Raw genomic sequence first — 19,687 nt, forward strand, 5'->3', positions numbered from 1 at the left:
GGGTCATTAGGACAGGACCCAGGATGCCTCACGACCCCCCTCCCCCTTCCCACACGTCTTAGTGGCAGAAGGGAAAGAGGTGCTCTGTTTGATAGCTGCCCAGAGTGCATCGTTCTGAATTCTGGTGCAAGTGCTGCAAGCGTGAACATGATATTGCGCAGGCAGCTGACTGTGTGAACATACAACAGCGGTTTCCCTTCAGGGCTTTCTGAGTGGCGCTGTAACTCTGCCAGTGTAGACATGCCTTAAGTCTTTCTTGCTAACTGTAAAGTCACGTGTATGCAAATGTTTCTACAAATCTGTTTCGTATTCTGCAAGATTATTGAGCCTGCTGACGTTTCTCACTGAAAAATTAAATCAAGATATGCAGTAAAATGCTTTTATCACTTCCAGATTAGACTATTGTAATGCATTCTGAGGGCTTGTCTACACGTAAAACGCTGCATCTACACCGCTATAGTGCTTCATTGAAGACACTATGCTGATGGGAGGGCTTCTTCTGTCACCTCCCGAAAAGGCAGTAGCTAGGTTACGAGAAGTCTTCTGTTGATCTAGTGTGGTCTATAGCAGGGGTAAGGTCAGTTTAATGGCATCATTCAGGGGTGTGGATTTTTCACATCCCTGTTCTAACAGAATTTCCTAGTGTAGATCAGGCCTAAGTGGGGCTATATGTTGGATTTGGAAGCTGGCAGTGGTGCAAAAGCAGCCATCCACTAGATAAATGGGATATGCTATAAAGAGCACGACCCCTAGGATCTGTGAACTTCTGGATAGATTTCAAGGTGCTATCTTTGATCTATCAAACCCTTAAAGTGCTAGTACTAGCCTACCTAAGACCACCTCTCCTCTTAATATACTGCTAAACTTGCAGTCAGCGGAAGAGCTGATTCTAAATTCTCATTGATATGAGAAGTGGCTTGTTGCCAGGATCACACTAAGGATATTGGGATGTCAGGAACATCCTCCTACTCCTGGTCCAATATAGCCTACATCTGCTGACTTTCAGGACATGGTGAAGGACCCATTTGTTTCAACTGGCTTTTGAGGAGAGTTTGGTCAGCATTTCAGTTCTCCCGAAATACTAGGTGGTATTGGTATTTAGATCTGTTCCGATAGAGCAAGCTGACTGACATTTGTGTTTTGTTTGTTTTTGTAATTTGAATAATTGGCAAGGTGCACAGATAGTTTATAAAAGCGTGTTTTATTGCTCTGAATTGAAAGAAAAATAATAAATGTAACTGAGACACTGCTAGTACCACATCCTGGTACCTGATGCTCATTTTGTCCCCAGTACTCTCTGTATGCCAAAAGTTGTGGCATCTCTTGGAAGCAAGCATGTAGCTTCTCTTTACCCAGTTACCAGGTCTCTCATACCACTCTACCTGGTGTATGCCAGAGAAACAGGATAACGTCCTCTTCAATGTCATATGAGTTTTTCTTCAATAAATCAACTACCACAGGTCACTTTTGATTAACTAGAGACATCAGTATGAAATTATTAGATAGATACAGAAAATTAACAATTTGAAAATATTAAGTAGTACTCGGGCTCTAAACAATCTGATAAAACTATTATACAGTTTTGTCATATACTGCTTATTACCTACTACAAAGCATGTTTAAGAACCTGCTGTCAGTCAAAGACATCATCTGTCTCCTTTTAACCATAACCGTGTGCATGACCTTTTCTTAGGGAAAGGTGACTGCTTACAGAAGCCAGATATAGCCCAATTCTTCTGTAAAGGTTTATCCATACATCAAGGACGAGCTGCTTTCTTCACACTATAGTCTTGTTGACATTTCATTATTATTCATCTTGTGTTGATATAGTCACTTGGCCCTGTCAACACCAACAGGTAAAGGCATTTGCTTGAAAGCTATCATGATCTAGCAGATTAGACATTAATTTGTGGTGCTAAACCTTGTTCTGTGACCTTTTCCATAACCTCTGATAATCAGTTTTCCCATCAGTGAAGTCAGGGTAAATGATCAACCTACTGTATAATTAAATGATGACCGTAAAAGTGCTATTTAAATGTGCAGGAGTAAGCAAAGTTAGTGACAAGGTGGAAATAGATTTTAGTACCTCCTTTCTCCTAGCTCTGTGCATAATTCACTAATCTATATGGCTTTGGGGAACTAACAGCATCACTTCCACCTCCTCAAGAGTGAATTCTTTTAAAAATATGAACAGCTGAGCTATCAGACGCATGCATTGTTTAAAAAAAAAAAAAAAAAAAAAAAAAAAAAGAGAAAAAAGTTCAATTTTCCACAGAAAAATTTCCAACTTTTGAAAATAATTGCTTGCTTTACAATCTTGAAAAAAGCCATACTTCAACACATATATGTTGTCTAGATCTCTCTTCATTACAGCTATTATTCCTTTTTATCAATAACTGAACACAGTAATTAAAGATAATATTTTGGACACTTCACTTTTTTCAGTTAGCAGTGGTCTTGGTTCTCTCATATTCTCTCTTTAGGAGGACATATTACAGATGGTTCTGGTTATAAAGCAGTTGCTGTTCATTATGTGAACAAGAGTCCCCTCAAGATGGAATAGCTAGATGATCTCAGAGGGGTCCTTTCTAATATTCACAAACTTACACTTTTTCCACTAGAAATCTCATGACAAAAGGACGAGAATGCTTTATTCTTTTCAAACTTTATTTTAAAAATATTTACATAATGTTTCTATTTAAAGTATTCTTCTGGATTCATCTCCCACAAATCTATCAAGAATATTAGGCAGAAATAATTCAAGAGGAAAGTCCAGAGAGGGCGGGAGAGAGGGAGATCAAGTAGACTTTTTTCAGCCCATTCAGTATCTGCAGAAGTTTATTTTATTTATTTAAATTTTAAATAAAGTGTTAATTTCAATATTATGCAGTCGATTTAAGCCTAGATCAAAATCTTGAATTAGTAATTTTGTTTTATATGTTTCATACTCAGAAGGTACAAAGAAATTAGAAGTTTAAGGTTAATTGCTACAGACAGTTTAAAACTAAAAAATGTTAAGGAAACCATTGCTTCAACAACATACTACATATTTATCATTAACTAGAAAGCTAGATAACACCCACAAGATACACAATGGGTTTTTCACTGAAAATAAGAAATTTTCCTGGCTTACAGAAAAGTATCTTATTTCTAGCCATTAGTAGAACTAGCTCATGATTTCTGCTGTGAAAGGAAACAGTTTCATCCAGACTTCCATATTCTTTCAATATTTTTCCATTTTCCACTAGAAGCAGTTTCCCATATAAGGTTAAACAATTTTGCTGGAAAATAGGTTCAATTTTGTTGTTCTTTTAAATTCAAGAAACTTCAGTCTCTAGGGCTGTCAATCTTTCATAATCACTGAAATTTCATATTTCTTCATTAAATGGAATGAAAGGATCCCCACTGTCTGAACCAGAGTGCCTCAATGCTGTTCTGGAGGGTCCTCTAGGACAGGGGTGGCCAACCTGTGGCTCCGGAGCCCCAAGCGGCTCTTCAGAAGTTAATATGTGGCTCCTTGTATAGGCACCGACTCTGGGGCTGGAGCTACAGACACCAACTTTCCAATGTGCCGGAGGGTGCTCACTGCTCAACCCCTGGCTCTGCCACAGGCCCTGCCCCCACTCCCCTTGCCCCCCCGCCGAGCCTCCTGTATGCCACGAAACAGCTGATCGGGAGGTGCAGGGAGGGAAGCGGAGGTGCTGACTGGCAGGGCTGCCGGTGGGTGGGAGGATCTGGGAGAGGGTTTGTGTGCTGATGGGGGGGCTGCTGATGTATTACTGTGGCTCTTTGGAAATGTACATTGGTGAATTTTGGCTCCTTCTCAGGCTCAGGTTGGCCACCCCTGCTCTACGGTAAGGAGGTAGTTCTATCTTCCTAGGTATTTTTATCAGAGGGATAGCCGTGTTAGTCTGGATCTGTAAAAAGCGACAAAGAGTCCTGTGGCACCTTATAGACTAACAGAATATTGCAGCATAATGAATACCCACTTTGTATTTTTGTTACTCTCAGCAGCATCAAAATCTAATTTTTCAGGCTCTATGTTCATTCTGTCATTGGCATCACTGCTAAGATTACCAACAAGAGGACATGTTAAATAGAATATGAATTTTTGTGATAAGGGCACTTGTCCACTAAGAACTGGACCAACACAATTAATTAAAAAGACCATTTAACAGCCATTTGATAGTAATGATTTCACTAGCTAGTCTTAACCAGCAAGCAGGAAATGATCCCAATACTAAACCTCTTAGCCACCTCTATGAAGCCAAATCAAATTGGTTTCACTATTTCAGAATAACCATCACCATCTCAGAACCTAAAATTTCAAGTGGGACATGCTAGTGATTGAATGCAATCAATAACTGTCTTAATACAAAAACAGAATCACCATACCTAATATAGGCTGATTAAATAGAGAGACACTCCACTGTCTGAAAACAACAAAAATACTTGAAATTTTCAATTGAGCCAGTAAGAGTTATGGCTTACATTCTATAATAAAAAAGAAGAAAACAAATCACTTAAATAAAATTACTGTAATTTCAATTCACATGTTACTGTCAAAGATATAGACACAATAGTGGTTTTGTATAACTATGAAACAAGAACATACTTTAATAAACAATATTAACTAGCAAGGGGTTTAGACTCACCCTTGATTTTCCCAATAATAATGGGAGCTATGCATAAACAATGAAGGGAGAATATACCATATTGTCTTAGGCACCAATGGATATGTAATTACAACTAAACAATGGTTTGAAATACGATCAACTGAAAATGCAAATCATAATTAGTACTGTCTCATTCATTTTATTTGCTTAAAACTTTATTTAATAAATCTATATTCATTTGTACTGCACAGCAAATCAAACACCCCTCTGCATCACATCACTGCCTTTCTAAACTCAGACAACATTGACAGGTACCATTCTGTTGATGTTTCATTTGGTTTCTCTAAAAACTGTGTAATGGAAAAAAAGATTATGGTTATATGAAACAGAAACAGTAAAGAGTGTGAAAAGTTTTACCAAGTTTTCAAAGCATACATCTCTCTCTCTCTCTCTCTCTATTTCAAAAAACAAACCAAACAAACAAAAAAAAAAAAACCAAACAAACAAAAAAAAAAACCTATGGACATTTTTTATTCTACACATGTGGAAAACAATCTGAACTTTCTTTTTAGACTCATTTCAAATGCTTTTCATGGAATGGATACTTTCTTGTATTTCAGAATCAAATCCTTCTGTGCCATTTCTAGAATGATCTGCTGTTTGGTGTTTACTTTGATCTCCTCGGACTGCAACATTTGCAATTCCAGTTTCATTTGTTCTGCAGATGTGTTTTTTTGAGGAACAGTTTTGGCTGTCTTCACTAGAAGTGGCACTGAATGTTTTGCTACCCTTACTCTTCAGATTTACATTGGAATCAGAGAATGAACACTGACTAGTAGCTGATTGCTTCGAAGAATGACCTTTTGTCTGTTCACTTAATTTGACACTCTTCTCAGAGGATGATGGCCTGCTATTTTTGGATGTTTCCTCTTCCTTTCTTTGATTATCCATTTGAGCTTCGGTTTCTCCCAATAAACCTTGCTGCTGTTTAACAGTGACCTGAAATTCTTGTATTTCTCTGGGAATGGCACAGGTATTCACAAGGACCTGAGAATGGATGAGGCCTGGAAGAGAAACTTTGATGTCTCCACCAACATTCTGAAGCAAAAAAGATTCAAAATAAAATCAAAATTTCTTAATGAAGCCAGGAAACCACTAATTTAATTTACTGTACTATTACACAGTCATCTTTGTAAAATACATATGTAATGAAATTGGATGAGGGTACACATTTTTAGACCATCCTTTACTTTTTCCAGAAAATTCAGTTTAGGAAGGAGGGTGATACTAAGGCCTTGGCTACACTGGCAATTCACAGCGCTGCATTTGCTGCGCTCAGGAGTGTGAAAAAACACCCCCCCCGAGCGCAGCGAGTGCAGCGTTGTAAAGCGCCAGTGTAATCAGCGCCTGCAGCGCTGCAAGCTATTCCCCTCGGAGAGGTGGAGTTCTCGCAGCGCTGGCGGTGCGACTACACTCGCGCTTCACAGCGCTGCCGTGGCAGCACTGTAAATCCGCGAGTGTAGCCAAGGCCTGAGAGTGGTTAGGGAAAACCAGTGTAGAAGAAATAGGCATATTACAACAGTTTCACTTGCCCCATTTATTTTGGGCCTTGTCTACAGCTTAAAATTGAACCAGTTGCACTGAACCAGTTAAAGCACATATGAGTTAATAAAGCCAAACTAGTCATGCGGAATTATTTAAGAACCATTACAGGCTTGCCTTGTGTCCACACTAGCGTTGTCCTAAATTACACCTCTACCCCAATATAACGCGGCCCGATATAACATGAATTTGGATATAACACAGTAAAGCAGCGCTCCGCGGGGGAGTGGGGGGAGAGGGGGCTGTGCACTCAAAGCAAGTTTGATATAACGCGGTTTCACCTATAACGTGGTAAGATTTTTTGGCTCCTGAGGACAGCGTTATATCAGGGTAGAGGTGTATTTAAATTGCAATGCCTTCTTAGTACCTATCCCACAATCTGTTCTGTGTTTGTACAGCCTCTAGAACAATCATGTCCTGGTCCATGACTGGGGTTCCTCATTGCCATGGTAATACAAATAATAATCTCTAGCTCCCAATAGCAGCGCATGGTGGGAGATTTTCCGAAGCCACTGGTGTACTGTGGACAGCAGTGGAAAGATTAGATGAACCCTTCAGTTAGTCTTCAGTCACATCGGCACTAACACCCTCCAGGGTGAAAATGTTCAGATAAAAACAAACATACATTTAGCCTGGAAGGGAAGGGGGGAGAAGAGAGAGGGAAGGGAAGGAAAAATAATCAGGCCTTCCTATAATGGGTTAACTTTCAAAACAGATTCAAACCAGCTTTAAAATCAGTTGGAGACAGCATAGATGAGGCTCCAGAGGCCAGAACCACAATTAAATCAGTCACAAAAACAATTCTAGCAACAAGATCCTCATCTACAGTAACACTCCAACTAGTTTTAAAGCTTAACTAATATTAAAACTGATTTGATTTAGTCAAAGAGTGTAGACCAGTCCTCATAATTCCACAGTGTCCTGCAGTAAACCATTTGGAGTACTTTTAATGTGGATGCGAAGTGCGTTACAAGCATGCTAGAAGAGGGTTACAATGATATTGTAGCAAAGCAAATTTTTATGGGGTAGACAAGGTTTTGGATACCCACTCATTTTTTTAACCTCACAGTTAAGATCTTCTGGAACACTCAAGCTTACAGCCCCCAGATCTGCACAGTTTTAGAATGGATGTTCTTACTGAAGGGCTCCTGACTCTGGATTTAGTCCAACGACTCAAAAGTTTTAAACAGTTTAATATTGTACACAGCAATGAACGATTGTGAAGCTTGGTTGAGGTGGTGGAGTAAGAGGGTGGAATATTTCTCAGGGAATGCCTTGCTGCTAAATGATGAAGTGGCACTCGGCTGAGCCCTCAAGGGTTAATACGTTGTTGTTAATGTAGCCTCACACTTTACAGGGCAGCATGGACTGAGGCAGGAGGGAGGAAATACAATAGATGCAGAGAAGTAGCTGCAAACACTTCCCTGCAAAAACTGAACATGATAATGAGCCCATGCTATCCAGCTGGAGCGCACCACTTCCTCCTCCTGACAGCACATGCGCTGACTTTCCAAAGTGCTCAGGGGGGGCATACAAGAGTGAGTGAGAGAGCGAGAGAGAGACGTGCATTGCCCCTTTAAGTACGCTGACCCCACTTCAAGTACATTGCCCTTTTAAGCAGATCAGACAGGAAGCAAAAGCTTCCAGCAAGCTCCCTCCTTTCTGTCCCGGAGCCCTGTCCCCCTCCTCCGCTTTGTGGAGACGGGGTATGGCAGCGGAGGGGTGGAGGGGGTCAGGAGCAGGGGAACATCCTGATATCAGCACCCCTCTCTCACCCTCCCCCAGCAAGCAGGAAGCTCCCGGGAGCAGCTCCAAAGCAGAGGGCAGGTTAGGAGCAGCACCGTGGGGGGAGGGCCATCTGAACTGTTGCTAGGCAGCTGCTGAGCCACATACCTTACAGGGAATTTAGGGGAGCTGATGGAGGACTGCCGGCCCCTCCGGTTCTAATCGCCACAAGGAGGGGCTGCTCTTCGAGAGAATCCTGCAAGCAGTGTTCAAAGCAGGCAGCTGCCAAACAACATTATAAGGGAACATTGCGCAACTTTAAACTAGCCTGTTCCCTAATAGATCAGCAACGTAACAATGAAACAACATTAACCAGGAAAACGTTAAGTGAGGAGTTACAGTATATTGCCACAACTATTCTTCCGATTCCCCCCCACACACTTACTTTGCTATTCTGTGTTTGTTCTTGTCTTTCTTCTTCATATGATTTCTCCTTTTGTATAATAGCAGGTTTGCTGACAGTAGAATTCATTTGGGGATGGCCCAACAAACCAAAATCAGATTGGTCTATCCCAGCTATTGTAGCAAGTTGCCCAAGTCTGTTAAAAGAATATATGTAAAATGTGATCTTTCCGGAATGAGCAGTAGTTACCTGTACCAGGGGAAGGAAGAGAGCTGTTGCAAAATAAATATTTGTTTGAAATTTCCCTTTTAATTTTAGGCTTTTCTAAAGCCTGGGGGGTCCAAGGATAATTAAAAATTATGGCTACTATAAGCTACAGGAGTTGCCCTCCTGTTTTGCACTACAACTAAGACAACTTCAACTGGGAAGCTAAGAAGCAGTAGAGATGGAAGGGGTGCTGGGAAAGGAAGGGTAGATGCTTCTATCTTATGGGTTACTTTTTCTGCCCAGTACTACCAGAGAGGCAGATTGTGATACTTTTATTAACAATGAATATCTTTCCCTATTAATCCCAGATTCCCAGTGAATTTCAATGGGGCTATATATACAGTCAGATAATATTCAATGTGAGCAAGAACATCAAAGTTTGGCCTAGAGAGAAGAAAACCCTACAGTTTTGCCAAGCAGATCAACTGACATGATTACAATAATATTTTGTGGTTCTAGAATACAAAACAGTGACCTGAGAGGAAAAATTCAAACGACTGACAAAAATCCCTGTTAACATCGACTAAGTATACAAGGAAGATAGGATAAAAATTAGTTAAAAAACATGAAAAAACAGTCATTCTTAAAGAACATTTTTTCTAATAATTCACTTGTCTCAGATTAGTCCTATTCTTAATGACAGGAACGACACATACATCAAAGGAACATGCAATACAAGCGCACACACACACACGCACACTCTAGTGAGAAAACAAGTACAATTACTTTAACTTATTCACTATTATCCCTTCCAAAGTACATACCAGCTGATCCACCACTCCTGCGCTGATGGGAAGCAGCAAGTAGTAGGAAATTTCCCTCATCAATGGGGAGTACAAAAATTTCCAACTCAGACTGACTCCATGAAGTATCAGAAACATTTTAATATATTTTATATATTTAAAAATACCAGTATGTTTACTGAAAGAGAGCAAAGGAAGACTAGAGTGCCCTTCATCAAAAAGCTGCTTTTGGCTTGGTCTGATGCATCTGTCTCATAGCACTTAGAAGAGGAATGTGCTGACAACTAAAACAGTTATATTGCAGATCTATTTGAAAGATATGGCATACTACACACATGACAGCATTGTCTTGGTACTGTGTGCTTTTACCCCTGCAGAGGAAATCCTTATTGGATAATTTGTAGCTTGATCATTTACTTTATCCTCTCAGAGTCACCATACACATATGAGAGAGAAATTTTATCATAGTAGACTTAAAAGCTTTGTACCCTCTCTCAAAGACCTCTCTACCATGCCAGCCTTCCTTCAAGGTTGTGTATGGTACAAGTCAAATTTCACCTCGTTGGCCACATACAAAGTATGCAACTGTTTTTCCAGGTTGTGATAGAGTGTAGGACAGGAACAGGTCAGAAAATTGACTGATACAAGTGAAAAGCAAAATTTCTATTGAGAGCAAATTCTGGAGTTAGCCTGAAAACCATCTTTTGGGGGGGGGGGGGGGGCAAGAGGAAATAAGCTGCATGTATAACTTTTGGATGGATAATGTCCCCAGCTCAACAACTCATAGGCCAGAAGGAACTATCATGATCCTTGTCTAATCTGACCTCCTGCACATTGCAGGCCACAGAATCTTACCCTCCCACTTCTGTAATAGACCCAGAACCTCTGGCTCAGTTACTGAAGCCCTCAAATCATAATTTAAAGACTTCAAGTTACAGAGAATCCAGATGGTTTGGTGGTTGAACCAAAAAAATCTGGAACAAAAATTTGGTTCATTTCAAACCAAAAAAAAAAAAAAAAAAAAAAAAAAACTGATATTTTTTGTTTTTCTTGTCAAACAAAAATGTAATTTCAAATAGACATTTTGTTTAGAAAATATCAATTCATAATGGTTCATTTGGACATTTCTGAATCTTTAACTTTTTTTCTGCCTGAAACTATTTGGCCAAATTCAATAAAGTTTCGGTGCCCTGAAAAATGCATTCACTGGGAAAAAAAAAAAAAAGAAAAAAAAAAAATGTTGCCTAGCTCTAGATTCAATCTGGAAAGGCCCAGAACAAGGCAAACCTCTCTTTTTCACCTCACCCCACCCCACCCCCCAAAGTGTAGGGGGCAGGGGAAATTGTCTCTTTTGCTGGATTTGGAACAATAGTTCCTAGCCAATGAGACTTGTCACTGTCTGGTCAAGCTTGTTGTTTGAGTTCTGAGGAAGGAAAGAAGACAGGAAAATCCAGAGGAGCAGTGTCTAGGGGCTCTATGGACAGTCCCTTCCTAATTGGAGAGTTAACACTTCAGACATGTGATCTGCACAGGAGGAAAAAAGTTCTTCAATCTTTCTCCAAGAGCAATGTGTTCATGAGGTAATAGAATTATTTTCTGGAGTAGAAGCCATTTGGAAAGCCACCACTATCACTGCTGAATCAGGGATTGGGTGATGGACAGAGCTGTGTGAGTGAAACTTGCAAAAGCCATATTTGCTCATAAGACATGGGAGAATGATCGAAAGCCACTAATTAGTCAACTTTTAATCATCTGGCCTACCAAATCCATTAGAGATTTTTGGATTGAGATTTTCCTGTGTTTAGTGGTCTTGTCTGAGATGAAGAAATAAAGAGCCAATCTTAAGGTCCAAAAATATTTTGACTAACTTGTTCATTTAATTCTGCCATAGCTTTTGTGTGGCCTTGCTTTTCTTTTTTGATTTAGACCTGTAAGTGTATATCTTTTAAGGGTGGAGAGGAAGCCTCCAGGGCATGCTACTCCATTCCAAGGTTATCATGGCAAAGACATACTGTATTTTCTGAGACAAGAAAAAAGCCAGTGGGGGAGAGGAACTGCTCTTGGAAAGACAATAGAAGGTTCAACAAAACAAAATCAGACTGCTGCCTCTACTCAGAGTCTGAGACCGGAGGTCCCATGTGCAGTGGGAGAAGGAGCTCCCCTCTCAGTACTAGGATTTCTGAGAGCCATATTTCCAGAGCTGCTGGAAATTGGAGGTGAATCTGGTAAAGAATGCTTGGAAGGAAGGAGAAGAAGCTTCCTTCTCTGAAGAAAAATAAAAAAAAAGAGGAGGGAGTTGGAGATCCTGAAAGTCTATCCTAGAGACAGGTAAGTAAATTTGGATTTGGGTTTGTTTGGATCATTGGTTCTAATTAGGAAAAAAAGTTGGGAGAGGGCGAAGTTTATTTTCTATTTACTCCTGATAGGCATGCCTCTCCTCCAAGTGTCTAGGAGACCCATGAGATCCTCCTAGACACTTGAAGGGGAGGCATGCCCTATTAGGAGGAAGATGGGGCAGGAACAGGGGGAAGATGTAATAGAAAAAGGTAAAATACTCAGATATTACGATAACCTACCCAGCATCTTTAAGAAGGTCTAAAAAAGCATGAAACTTTTGGAAAGAGGTCTCAATGCTGCCCAGAACACCTTCATCTTCCAGAATCATGTTGGTTACTGACTGTGCATGAAGAACCTCAGACAGAGAGAAGTTTAGATTCCTTAATCGGGCATTTTCAACTTCCAGCTACAAAAAAGGGTGAGAAAAAAGTAAGTATCACAATATTATCACTGAGGATGATATAAGCCTTGAAAAAGAATGTAAGGCATTTCAAACTGCACTCTTTTAGCTGAAAAAAAGTGTTCTGTGAAACACTTTAAACAACCAAGACAGTGTAATCATTATCAACAAAGAGACATCTCTTAGCAAAGGTTAGTACTCTCTTCATATTTAGTGTTACATGTGTCTAAACCAGATCTCATATTGGGCCAGTACAGTGGCACCTTTCGCCAGCCGCCTTTTTGTGACTGAGAATGTTAGCTTTCATTTAAGAAAAAAAGAAAGTCTGCAGTATAGCAATGTCCTCCAGAATTTGGAACAATAGCTTTGAAAGTTGTGAACAATCCCTCATACTTCTTAGTGAGATCTTAATTCAGATGCGCACTGAAGATGATTTGAATGCCAACTCTAAGGCTATGTCTACACTAGAGACCTTACAAGAAGCACAGCTGTACTGATGCAGCTGCGCGGCAGCATGATTTCTAGGTAGCCACTCTATGCTGACAGGAGAGGGCTCTCCCATCAACATAATTAAACCATCCGCAACGAGTGGTGGTAGCTATGTTGGTGGGAGAAGCTCTCCTGACAACATAGCACTGTGCACACTACCACTTATGCTGGCGAAACTATGTCACTCGGGGGTGTTCTATTCACACCCCTAAGCAACATAAGCTTTGCCGATGTAATTGGTAGTGTAGACATTGCCTAAGTATTTCACTGTTCATGAAAGCATGTAACAAAGGAGAGGGATTTACAGATCTGCACAATCTACCGTGGGTGGTGTTTGAAAGAGTACCATGAATTATCTTTTTCCTCCCCAAACAAGGGGCTTAGGAGAGTAGAGCATCTGATCCCCATTAAGGGAGAGCCAAGCCAAAAAAGCCCAGCAAGACATCTAAGCACCCCACCAATGGGAAGCCAAGCCCTAGGAGCTCAGCAGTGCCCACAGATATTATTCCAAACCTACTGAGGGACAGCCAAGCTCAAGCTGTGCAATGGAGCCTAGAGTGTACACACAACTATATTTTGGACATCTGCATCCTGTACTGGGAGTGATGCCTCATGGCAACTCACATGGGTTGAGCTTGAAAGAGTACTGCCACATTTAAACCCCAACATTTAACCCCAATCTAAACTCTACATAAGAACCCAAATCCACTCATACATTCTGTTTCTTTGAAGCTGAGTTTTGTTTAAAGAAATCCTATTTACTTGTTACTCTCTAACCAGGAGAATCTTTCTAGTAACTCCACAGAGAAACAGTTAATTGATTGCCTAGTATAAATCACAACCAATCAAAGATTAATCACTCTTAACAAAAAAGTGAACAATCCAAGTGGCCTGGATGCTAGATACTGAAAGCACACTGAAACAGCAGCTGGGCTAAAACGAGTTCAAGGCTCTGAAATAGGATCAGCAGTAAGAGACCAAGAGGGCAAACACACATTACTAAATACAAATGTTGCCATTTCTCTAAAGCTGGTAAATGACACACATTACTTTGACCTCAGTTATTCACATATTTTCTTAGCTGGGACTACAGCAATGCAATATACCTGGGCATGAAGCCTGCAGCATTTAGGAAACTAACTGGTACAGAATGCGGCAGTCTCTTTCTCAGCAATACAGGCTACTGTGAAGACATCAACCCTGTCCTCTGTTCCACATTGGCTTCCCACAGAATATAAAATCAAGTTCAAGGTATTGGTCCTAATCTTGAAGGTGCTCCAGGATATCTAAAAAAAATTACCTAAAGCTCCATGATAAAGAGCATGGTCAACAATTATGCTCCTATGTCACAATGCAGCTCTTTATAATAAGGGTGAAGGCTCATGTGTATGGAGGACAGAACATCCTCAGAAGCCAATCCAAGTCTGTGGAATGAATGCCCTCAGGAACTAAAGACCATCATAAACCTCACCACCTTCAATGCCAAGTGAAATATGCATTTCTGTGACCTTGCCTTCTCTAGCATATAGCAGCATGTATATTAAAAAACAGCATTCTACCTAATGAGTCACTCCGTTGCATGCACTTCTCCGGTGATGATGAGAGAACAAACAACATGTGACGGATGTTAGTCATGTCACTTAATACACTACTGGAAAGCATTCAGATATACCAGGCTCATCAATGTACTAAGAGCCTTTATAGAAAAGAATGGAACTAGTCATTTTAAAGCAATTAAAATCCTACATCTTTTTAAAAAACTAGTTCACATAATTTGGCTTGACCATTATAGAAAATATTAATGCACACGTAATTGTCATTGATAGTTACTCCAAACTAAACATTGAGATAATACGACATATACAGCTATAAAAGCAAATGTGAACTGATGATATTAAATATTAAACAATCAATAACTACCTCCATTATCCGTTCATCGGCCTTTACTCTTGCCCTTCTTTCTTCCTTTAATTTTAATAGACATTCTTCCAACTCTGTCTGTCAGAAAGTAGAATATTATCTTTAAAGTATCAGACACACCTAGAATACTCTATAAATATATTTGTGTTCTAATTGGATGTATACGTTCAGTCCATAACATTATAGATATGATATAGTTGTCTGCAAGAACGTCATTTTTGGTTTAATATGTAATTTTGAGGCAGTGGGGTGATTTGATGGTGAAGGAAAGAGAGGGCAGTACTTTTTGTTTTCTAATAAAATGACAATATCATTTAGCCAGATTAAAATAAAATAGTTTAAATGTGACTAAAATGTATACTTTAAAACTTTAAATGTTATTGCCAACATTTTTCAATATTCTTGTGTTGCCAACTATAAATTCAGGGATCGTTTCTGTTTTTCTTTTTGTCGGTCTTGTTTTAAAAATAAATAAGCCTACCTGGTCAAATCTCAGAGTGGGGTTAGAAAAAGTAAAATGCATTTTTACTTGATAGCTACATTTATCATCCAGGACTGTAAATGTTTATAGGTGTTACCCTCTAATACTAGATCTTCCCTCAACTGGTTACTTGATTGGATTGAAGAGCTTATTTTAAAATTCTATTTTAATATTTTTATTTTTCAGGACCCCAAACCCTTTGGTAGGGTTAATAAACAATATTTATTATTAATTAATTATTATTATTATAAGGCAACAAAAGAAAATAAAAGGTCTCAATGAAAATTTAAATTTAAAAGAAAGCAAGACTAAACTGGAATGTGACATTTTGGATTATAGTCCTGTTTTATACCATTCTCCAAGACCACCAATATATGAGAGATTCTTGAATACTGATCAGTGAAGATGGAAAGCTGCACAGGCTAAAAAGAAAGCAGAGCAGAGTTGTAGCAAAGATGTATACGACAAGGGCTGGAAAAGCCAATTGCCTGCCTCTCCTCAAGTGACAGGTCACACATGGAGCTTATTTTGTCAGGATTGGCCAACACTACTATTAGAACCACTTAGAAACAAAGACTCTTCCATCCGTTATCCCATTTAAGGTACTATAACTAATGCGGTCTTGTGTGGCACCAAAGAAAAAAAACAAAACCAACAGTTGCTTGTCCTTATAACTGTGGTTCTCCCACATGATTACATGCATGGACCCAAAATGTAGGTATTGTGCACAGCCTCTGAACTTTTTGGATAGAAATGTCTTCTGGTGCTACATGTACCATCACTCAAGTTCACATTAGGGAACAGATACACAACTGGCATTCACTTCCTTCCTCTAATATCAACAATCTATTGTCAGACTCCAAAACAGTGGGTAAGAAGGGAAGTTAGTGCACATTGATGCAATCAAATTCCCATGAGCCACAGCTGATCAGAGTGTCAGAGACAGGAGGAATATTAAAAATGATACTCTTGTGGAACTTTAAAAAAAATATGTCAGCTCTTTTAGGAGGTGGGAGGAATGGATCCAAGGATAAGCAAGAGGTCTATTGCAAGTTCTAGAACACACTTAGTTAAAAAAAGGTGCTGACAGAATTACTCAGAAACAAGTTACAAACAACTCCAAGTCTGGGACTTCAGCTAGACTTCTCAAGAGTTTCTGGAAAGTCTTGAAATCCTGAGTTAGGGAGGCTGGTGGTTCAAGTGACAGGATCGTTCAGACTAAAAAATATGAGAATGGGCTTTCTACAGCCTCATCTTCCTCCAGGTATTGAGCCAGAGGAGAGTTTATGCAAGGACAGTTATGGATATGTAGAAAGCCTCACAGAAAATTATCTTAGAGACTGATCTAGCTGGATACAGACTTCTTCCTTCACAAGCGCTAAAGGTACTTGTCTACGGCAGACTTTGTGCCATCACAAAGGGGAGTTGGTCTTCACTATCACAAATCAAGAAAAAGGGGGACTTGCGGGGGAGGAGGGGGGGAAGTCAGAGATGCTTAGGAAAACATTCCAATAATGCCAAAACTGAAATTTTTTTGCCAATGTGTAACACTACATTAAAAATACCCTAAGAGCATTAAAAAAAAACAAAGCAAAACAAAAAAAAAAACCCTCAAAGATTTTTCTGACAGAACAGACAGCAGAAGAAATTGCATAATAGTTGGGGTTGCATCTCCTTCGACATTGTCTGATGGGTAGGTGAGGACAACAACAGGATATGCATGTTATAAATAGGAAGAAAGCAAAGAAAGAAGAAGTGGGACCGCTGAAGACTATAGCCGGAGAGGAGATTAAAGATAATCTAGGCATGGCGCAATATCTCAATGAATATTTTGCATCGGTGTTTAATGAGGCCAATGAAGGTATTAGGGATACTAGCACCGTTACAGAGGGGCATACGGGATGGGGGATTACCGCATCCGAGGTAGAAACAAAACTAGAACGCCTTAATGGGACTAAGTCGGGTGGACCGGACGATCTTCATCCGAGAATATTGAAGGAATTGGCGCGGGAAATAGCAGGCCCATTAGCGACTATATTTAATGAATCTGTAAACTCGGGGGTAGTCCCGTTAGACTGGAGAATAGCCAATGTGGTTCCTATTTTCAAGAAAGGGAAAAAAAGTGACCCGGGTAACTATAGGCCTGTTAGTTTAACATCAGTAGTGTGCAAGGTGCTGGAGAAGATTCTGAAAGAGAAACTAGTTGAGGACCTTGAAGTTAATGGCAAATGCGATAAATTACAGCATGGTTTTACGAAGGGCAGATCGTGCCAAACGAATCTGATCTCCTTCTTTGAGAAAGTAACGGACTTATTAGATAAGGGAAATGCGGTGGACCTAATATACCTGGATTTCAGTAAAGCGTTTGATACAGTACCCCATGAGGAACTATTGGTTAAAATGAAAAACATGGGGATCGATATGAAAATCCAGAGGTGGATAGGGAATTGGTTAATGGGGAGAATGCAGCGGGTCGTATTAAAGGGTGAATTGTCGGGTTGGAGGGAGGTTACTAGTGGAGTGCCTCAAGGTTCGGTTTTGGGACCCATCTTATTTAATCTATTTATAACTGACCTCGGGACCGATTGCAAGAGTGGGCTGATAAAGTTTGCGGATGATACGAAGGTGGGAGGAGTTGCAAACTCGGAGGAGGATAGGGATACTCTGCAGGGAGACTTGAATGAGCTTGTGAATTGGAGTATCAGAAATAGGATGAAATTTAATAGTAAAAAGTGTAAGGTGATGCACTTGGGGACGAATAATAACAATTTTAGTTACAAGATGGGGACGCATTGGTTAGAAGTAACGGAAGAGGAGAAGGACCTAGGGGTCCTTGTGGACCGCAGGATGACTATGAGTCGGCAATGTGACGTGGCGGTGAAAAAAGCCAATGCGGTCTTGGGATGTATTAGGCGAGGTATATCTAGTAGAGATAGGGAGGTCCTGCTTCCGTTGTATAAGGCGCTGGTGAGACCTCATTTGGAGTACTGTGTGCAGTTCTGGTCTCCAATGTTTAAAAAAGATGAACTCAAACTGGAACGGGTGCAGAGAAGGGCGACTAAGATGATCAGAGGAATGGAAAACCTGTCGTATGAAAAGAGATTAGAGGAGCTTGGGTTGTTTAGTCTGACAAAGCGAAGGCTGAGGGGGGATATGATTGCTATCTTTAAATATATCAGAGGGTTAATACAAGGGAGGGAGAGGAATTATTCCAGTTTAGTACTAATGTGGACACGAGAACGAATGGATACAAACTGGCCGGGGGGAAGTTTAGGCTAGAAATTAGACGAAGGTTTCTGACCATCAGAGGGGTGAAATATTGGAACGGCCTTCCGAGGGAAACGGTGGGGGCGACGGACCTGTCTGGTTTTAAGATTAAGTTGGATAAGTTTATGGAGGGAATGGTTTAATGATAAAACATAGTAGCCAAGGAAAACCAAGCAATGGTACATGAACAGCATAATGGCCAACAAGGGTCAGGCTAGAGACTCTTGCCTATATGCTCGGGGTATTACTGATCGCCATATTTGGGGTCGGGAAGGAATTTTCCTCCAGGGTAGATTGGCTGAGCCTCTGGAGGTTTTTCGCCTTCCTCCGCAGCATGGGGCAGGGATCACTAGCAGGAGGGTCTCAGCCGATTGAAGTCACTAAAACACAGGATTGGGGACTTCAACGGTAGAGTCCAGGGAAGGGTCTTGCGGCCTGCAGCATGCAAGGGGTCAGACCAGATGATCATAATGGTCCCTTCTGACCTTAATGTCTATGAGTCTATGAGTCTATGTTGATGTGCACCAGAGACACTAGCATCCAGAAAGTTCCATATTTGCACGCTGAAGTGCATACATCGCCTCATCCTGGAATCCAGGCAGGCAATGCTTGAAGAAGAATTTTGGAGTCAGACATAGATTTTATGGATCTGACTGATACTCAAAGTGCTCTTTGCAACATCATTTAAGTTTTTCCTCTAATGTTACCAAGCAATTCTCTTGTTTTTAGGGTTTTAAAATAGCAATATACCTTTGCACTGGGAAGAAACTTGGTTCAGGATTCAAAGGGTGGCAAAGTTTATTTATTTTAATGTTTGCTGCTCTGGCTAAGTCACTACATTTCTTCCCAGGGCAAAAAAGTTTATAGCACGGTTAAACCCCTGGAAATAGAGGCCTGTAAAAAAAAAAAAATTATAATAATAAAATAATTAAAAGGATAAACTTTAAAATGGTATTGCAAACAGCCCTACAATAATTCTTTAGGTCTAACAATTTCATGGCCATCTATTACATTATATAATATCAAGTCAATAAATAAATTATTTAACTAGGCTCTGCCGGTTTAATATACCACATGTAACAGACTTCTTAATTATCATTATTACATACTTGCCCGTCAAAAGTATATTAGGTCTTATACATTTGCCCAATAATGCAAACACTACTGGCACACTGCTTACAAGTGTTAACAGTCCTAAAGAAATCCCAAAGAAGTGGTAGGCACTATCTCTGAGAGTAAGTGTTTGCAGCATCAGGCCCTTAATTAACTACTAGCAAATAAATGTCTGTACTGTAGAGAGGAAAAAACAATTTCTGGTGAATCTCCTCCTAAGTATATTAGAAGCCAAAATTTCAAATGAAGTTGACTTAACTGCACTCATTTGTCATACTAAGACAGGTGTATGTTCCAGGTTTGTTTTGCAGCCTTGGTACTCAC

The 19,687-nt window shown here is 40.1% G+C and overlaps 1 protein-coding gene across 6 annotated transcripts in view; it reads right to left on the reverse strand.

Moving 5' to 3' along the window:
- Positions 1-4,519: 4,519 nt before the first annotated feature.
- The window catches only part of CEP78 (centrosomal protein 78), a 48,126-nt gene continuing 32,958 nt past the window's right edge, over positions 4,520-19,687 (reverse strand). For all 6 annotated transcript variants that reach the window (XM_054032944.1, XM_054032947.1, XM_054032948.1 and 3 more), the window contains 4 exons: positions 14,503-14,580; positions 11,933-12,099; positions 8,389-8,542; positions 4,520-5,714 (listed from right to left, as the gene is read on the reverse strand). In XM_054032944.1, the coding sequence (XP_053888919.1) occupies positions 5,196-5,714; positions 8,389-8,542; positions 11,933-12,099; positions 14,503-14,580 (918 nt within the window). In that variant the 3' untranslated portion in view covers positions 4,520-5,195. The remainder of the gene's footprint in view (positions 5,715-8,388; positions 8,543-11,932; positions 12,100-14,502; positions 14,581-19,687) is intronic.

The sequence above is a fragment of the Malaclemys terrapin genome, chromosome 6 (assembly GCF_027887155.1).
Source record: "Malaclemys terrapin pileata isolate rMalTer1 chromosome 6, rMalTer1.hap1, whole genome shotgun sequence".
Lineage (NCBI taxonomy): Eukaryota > Metazoa > Chordata > Testudines > Emydidae > Malaclemys > Malaclemys terrapin.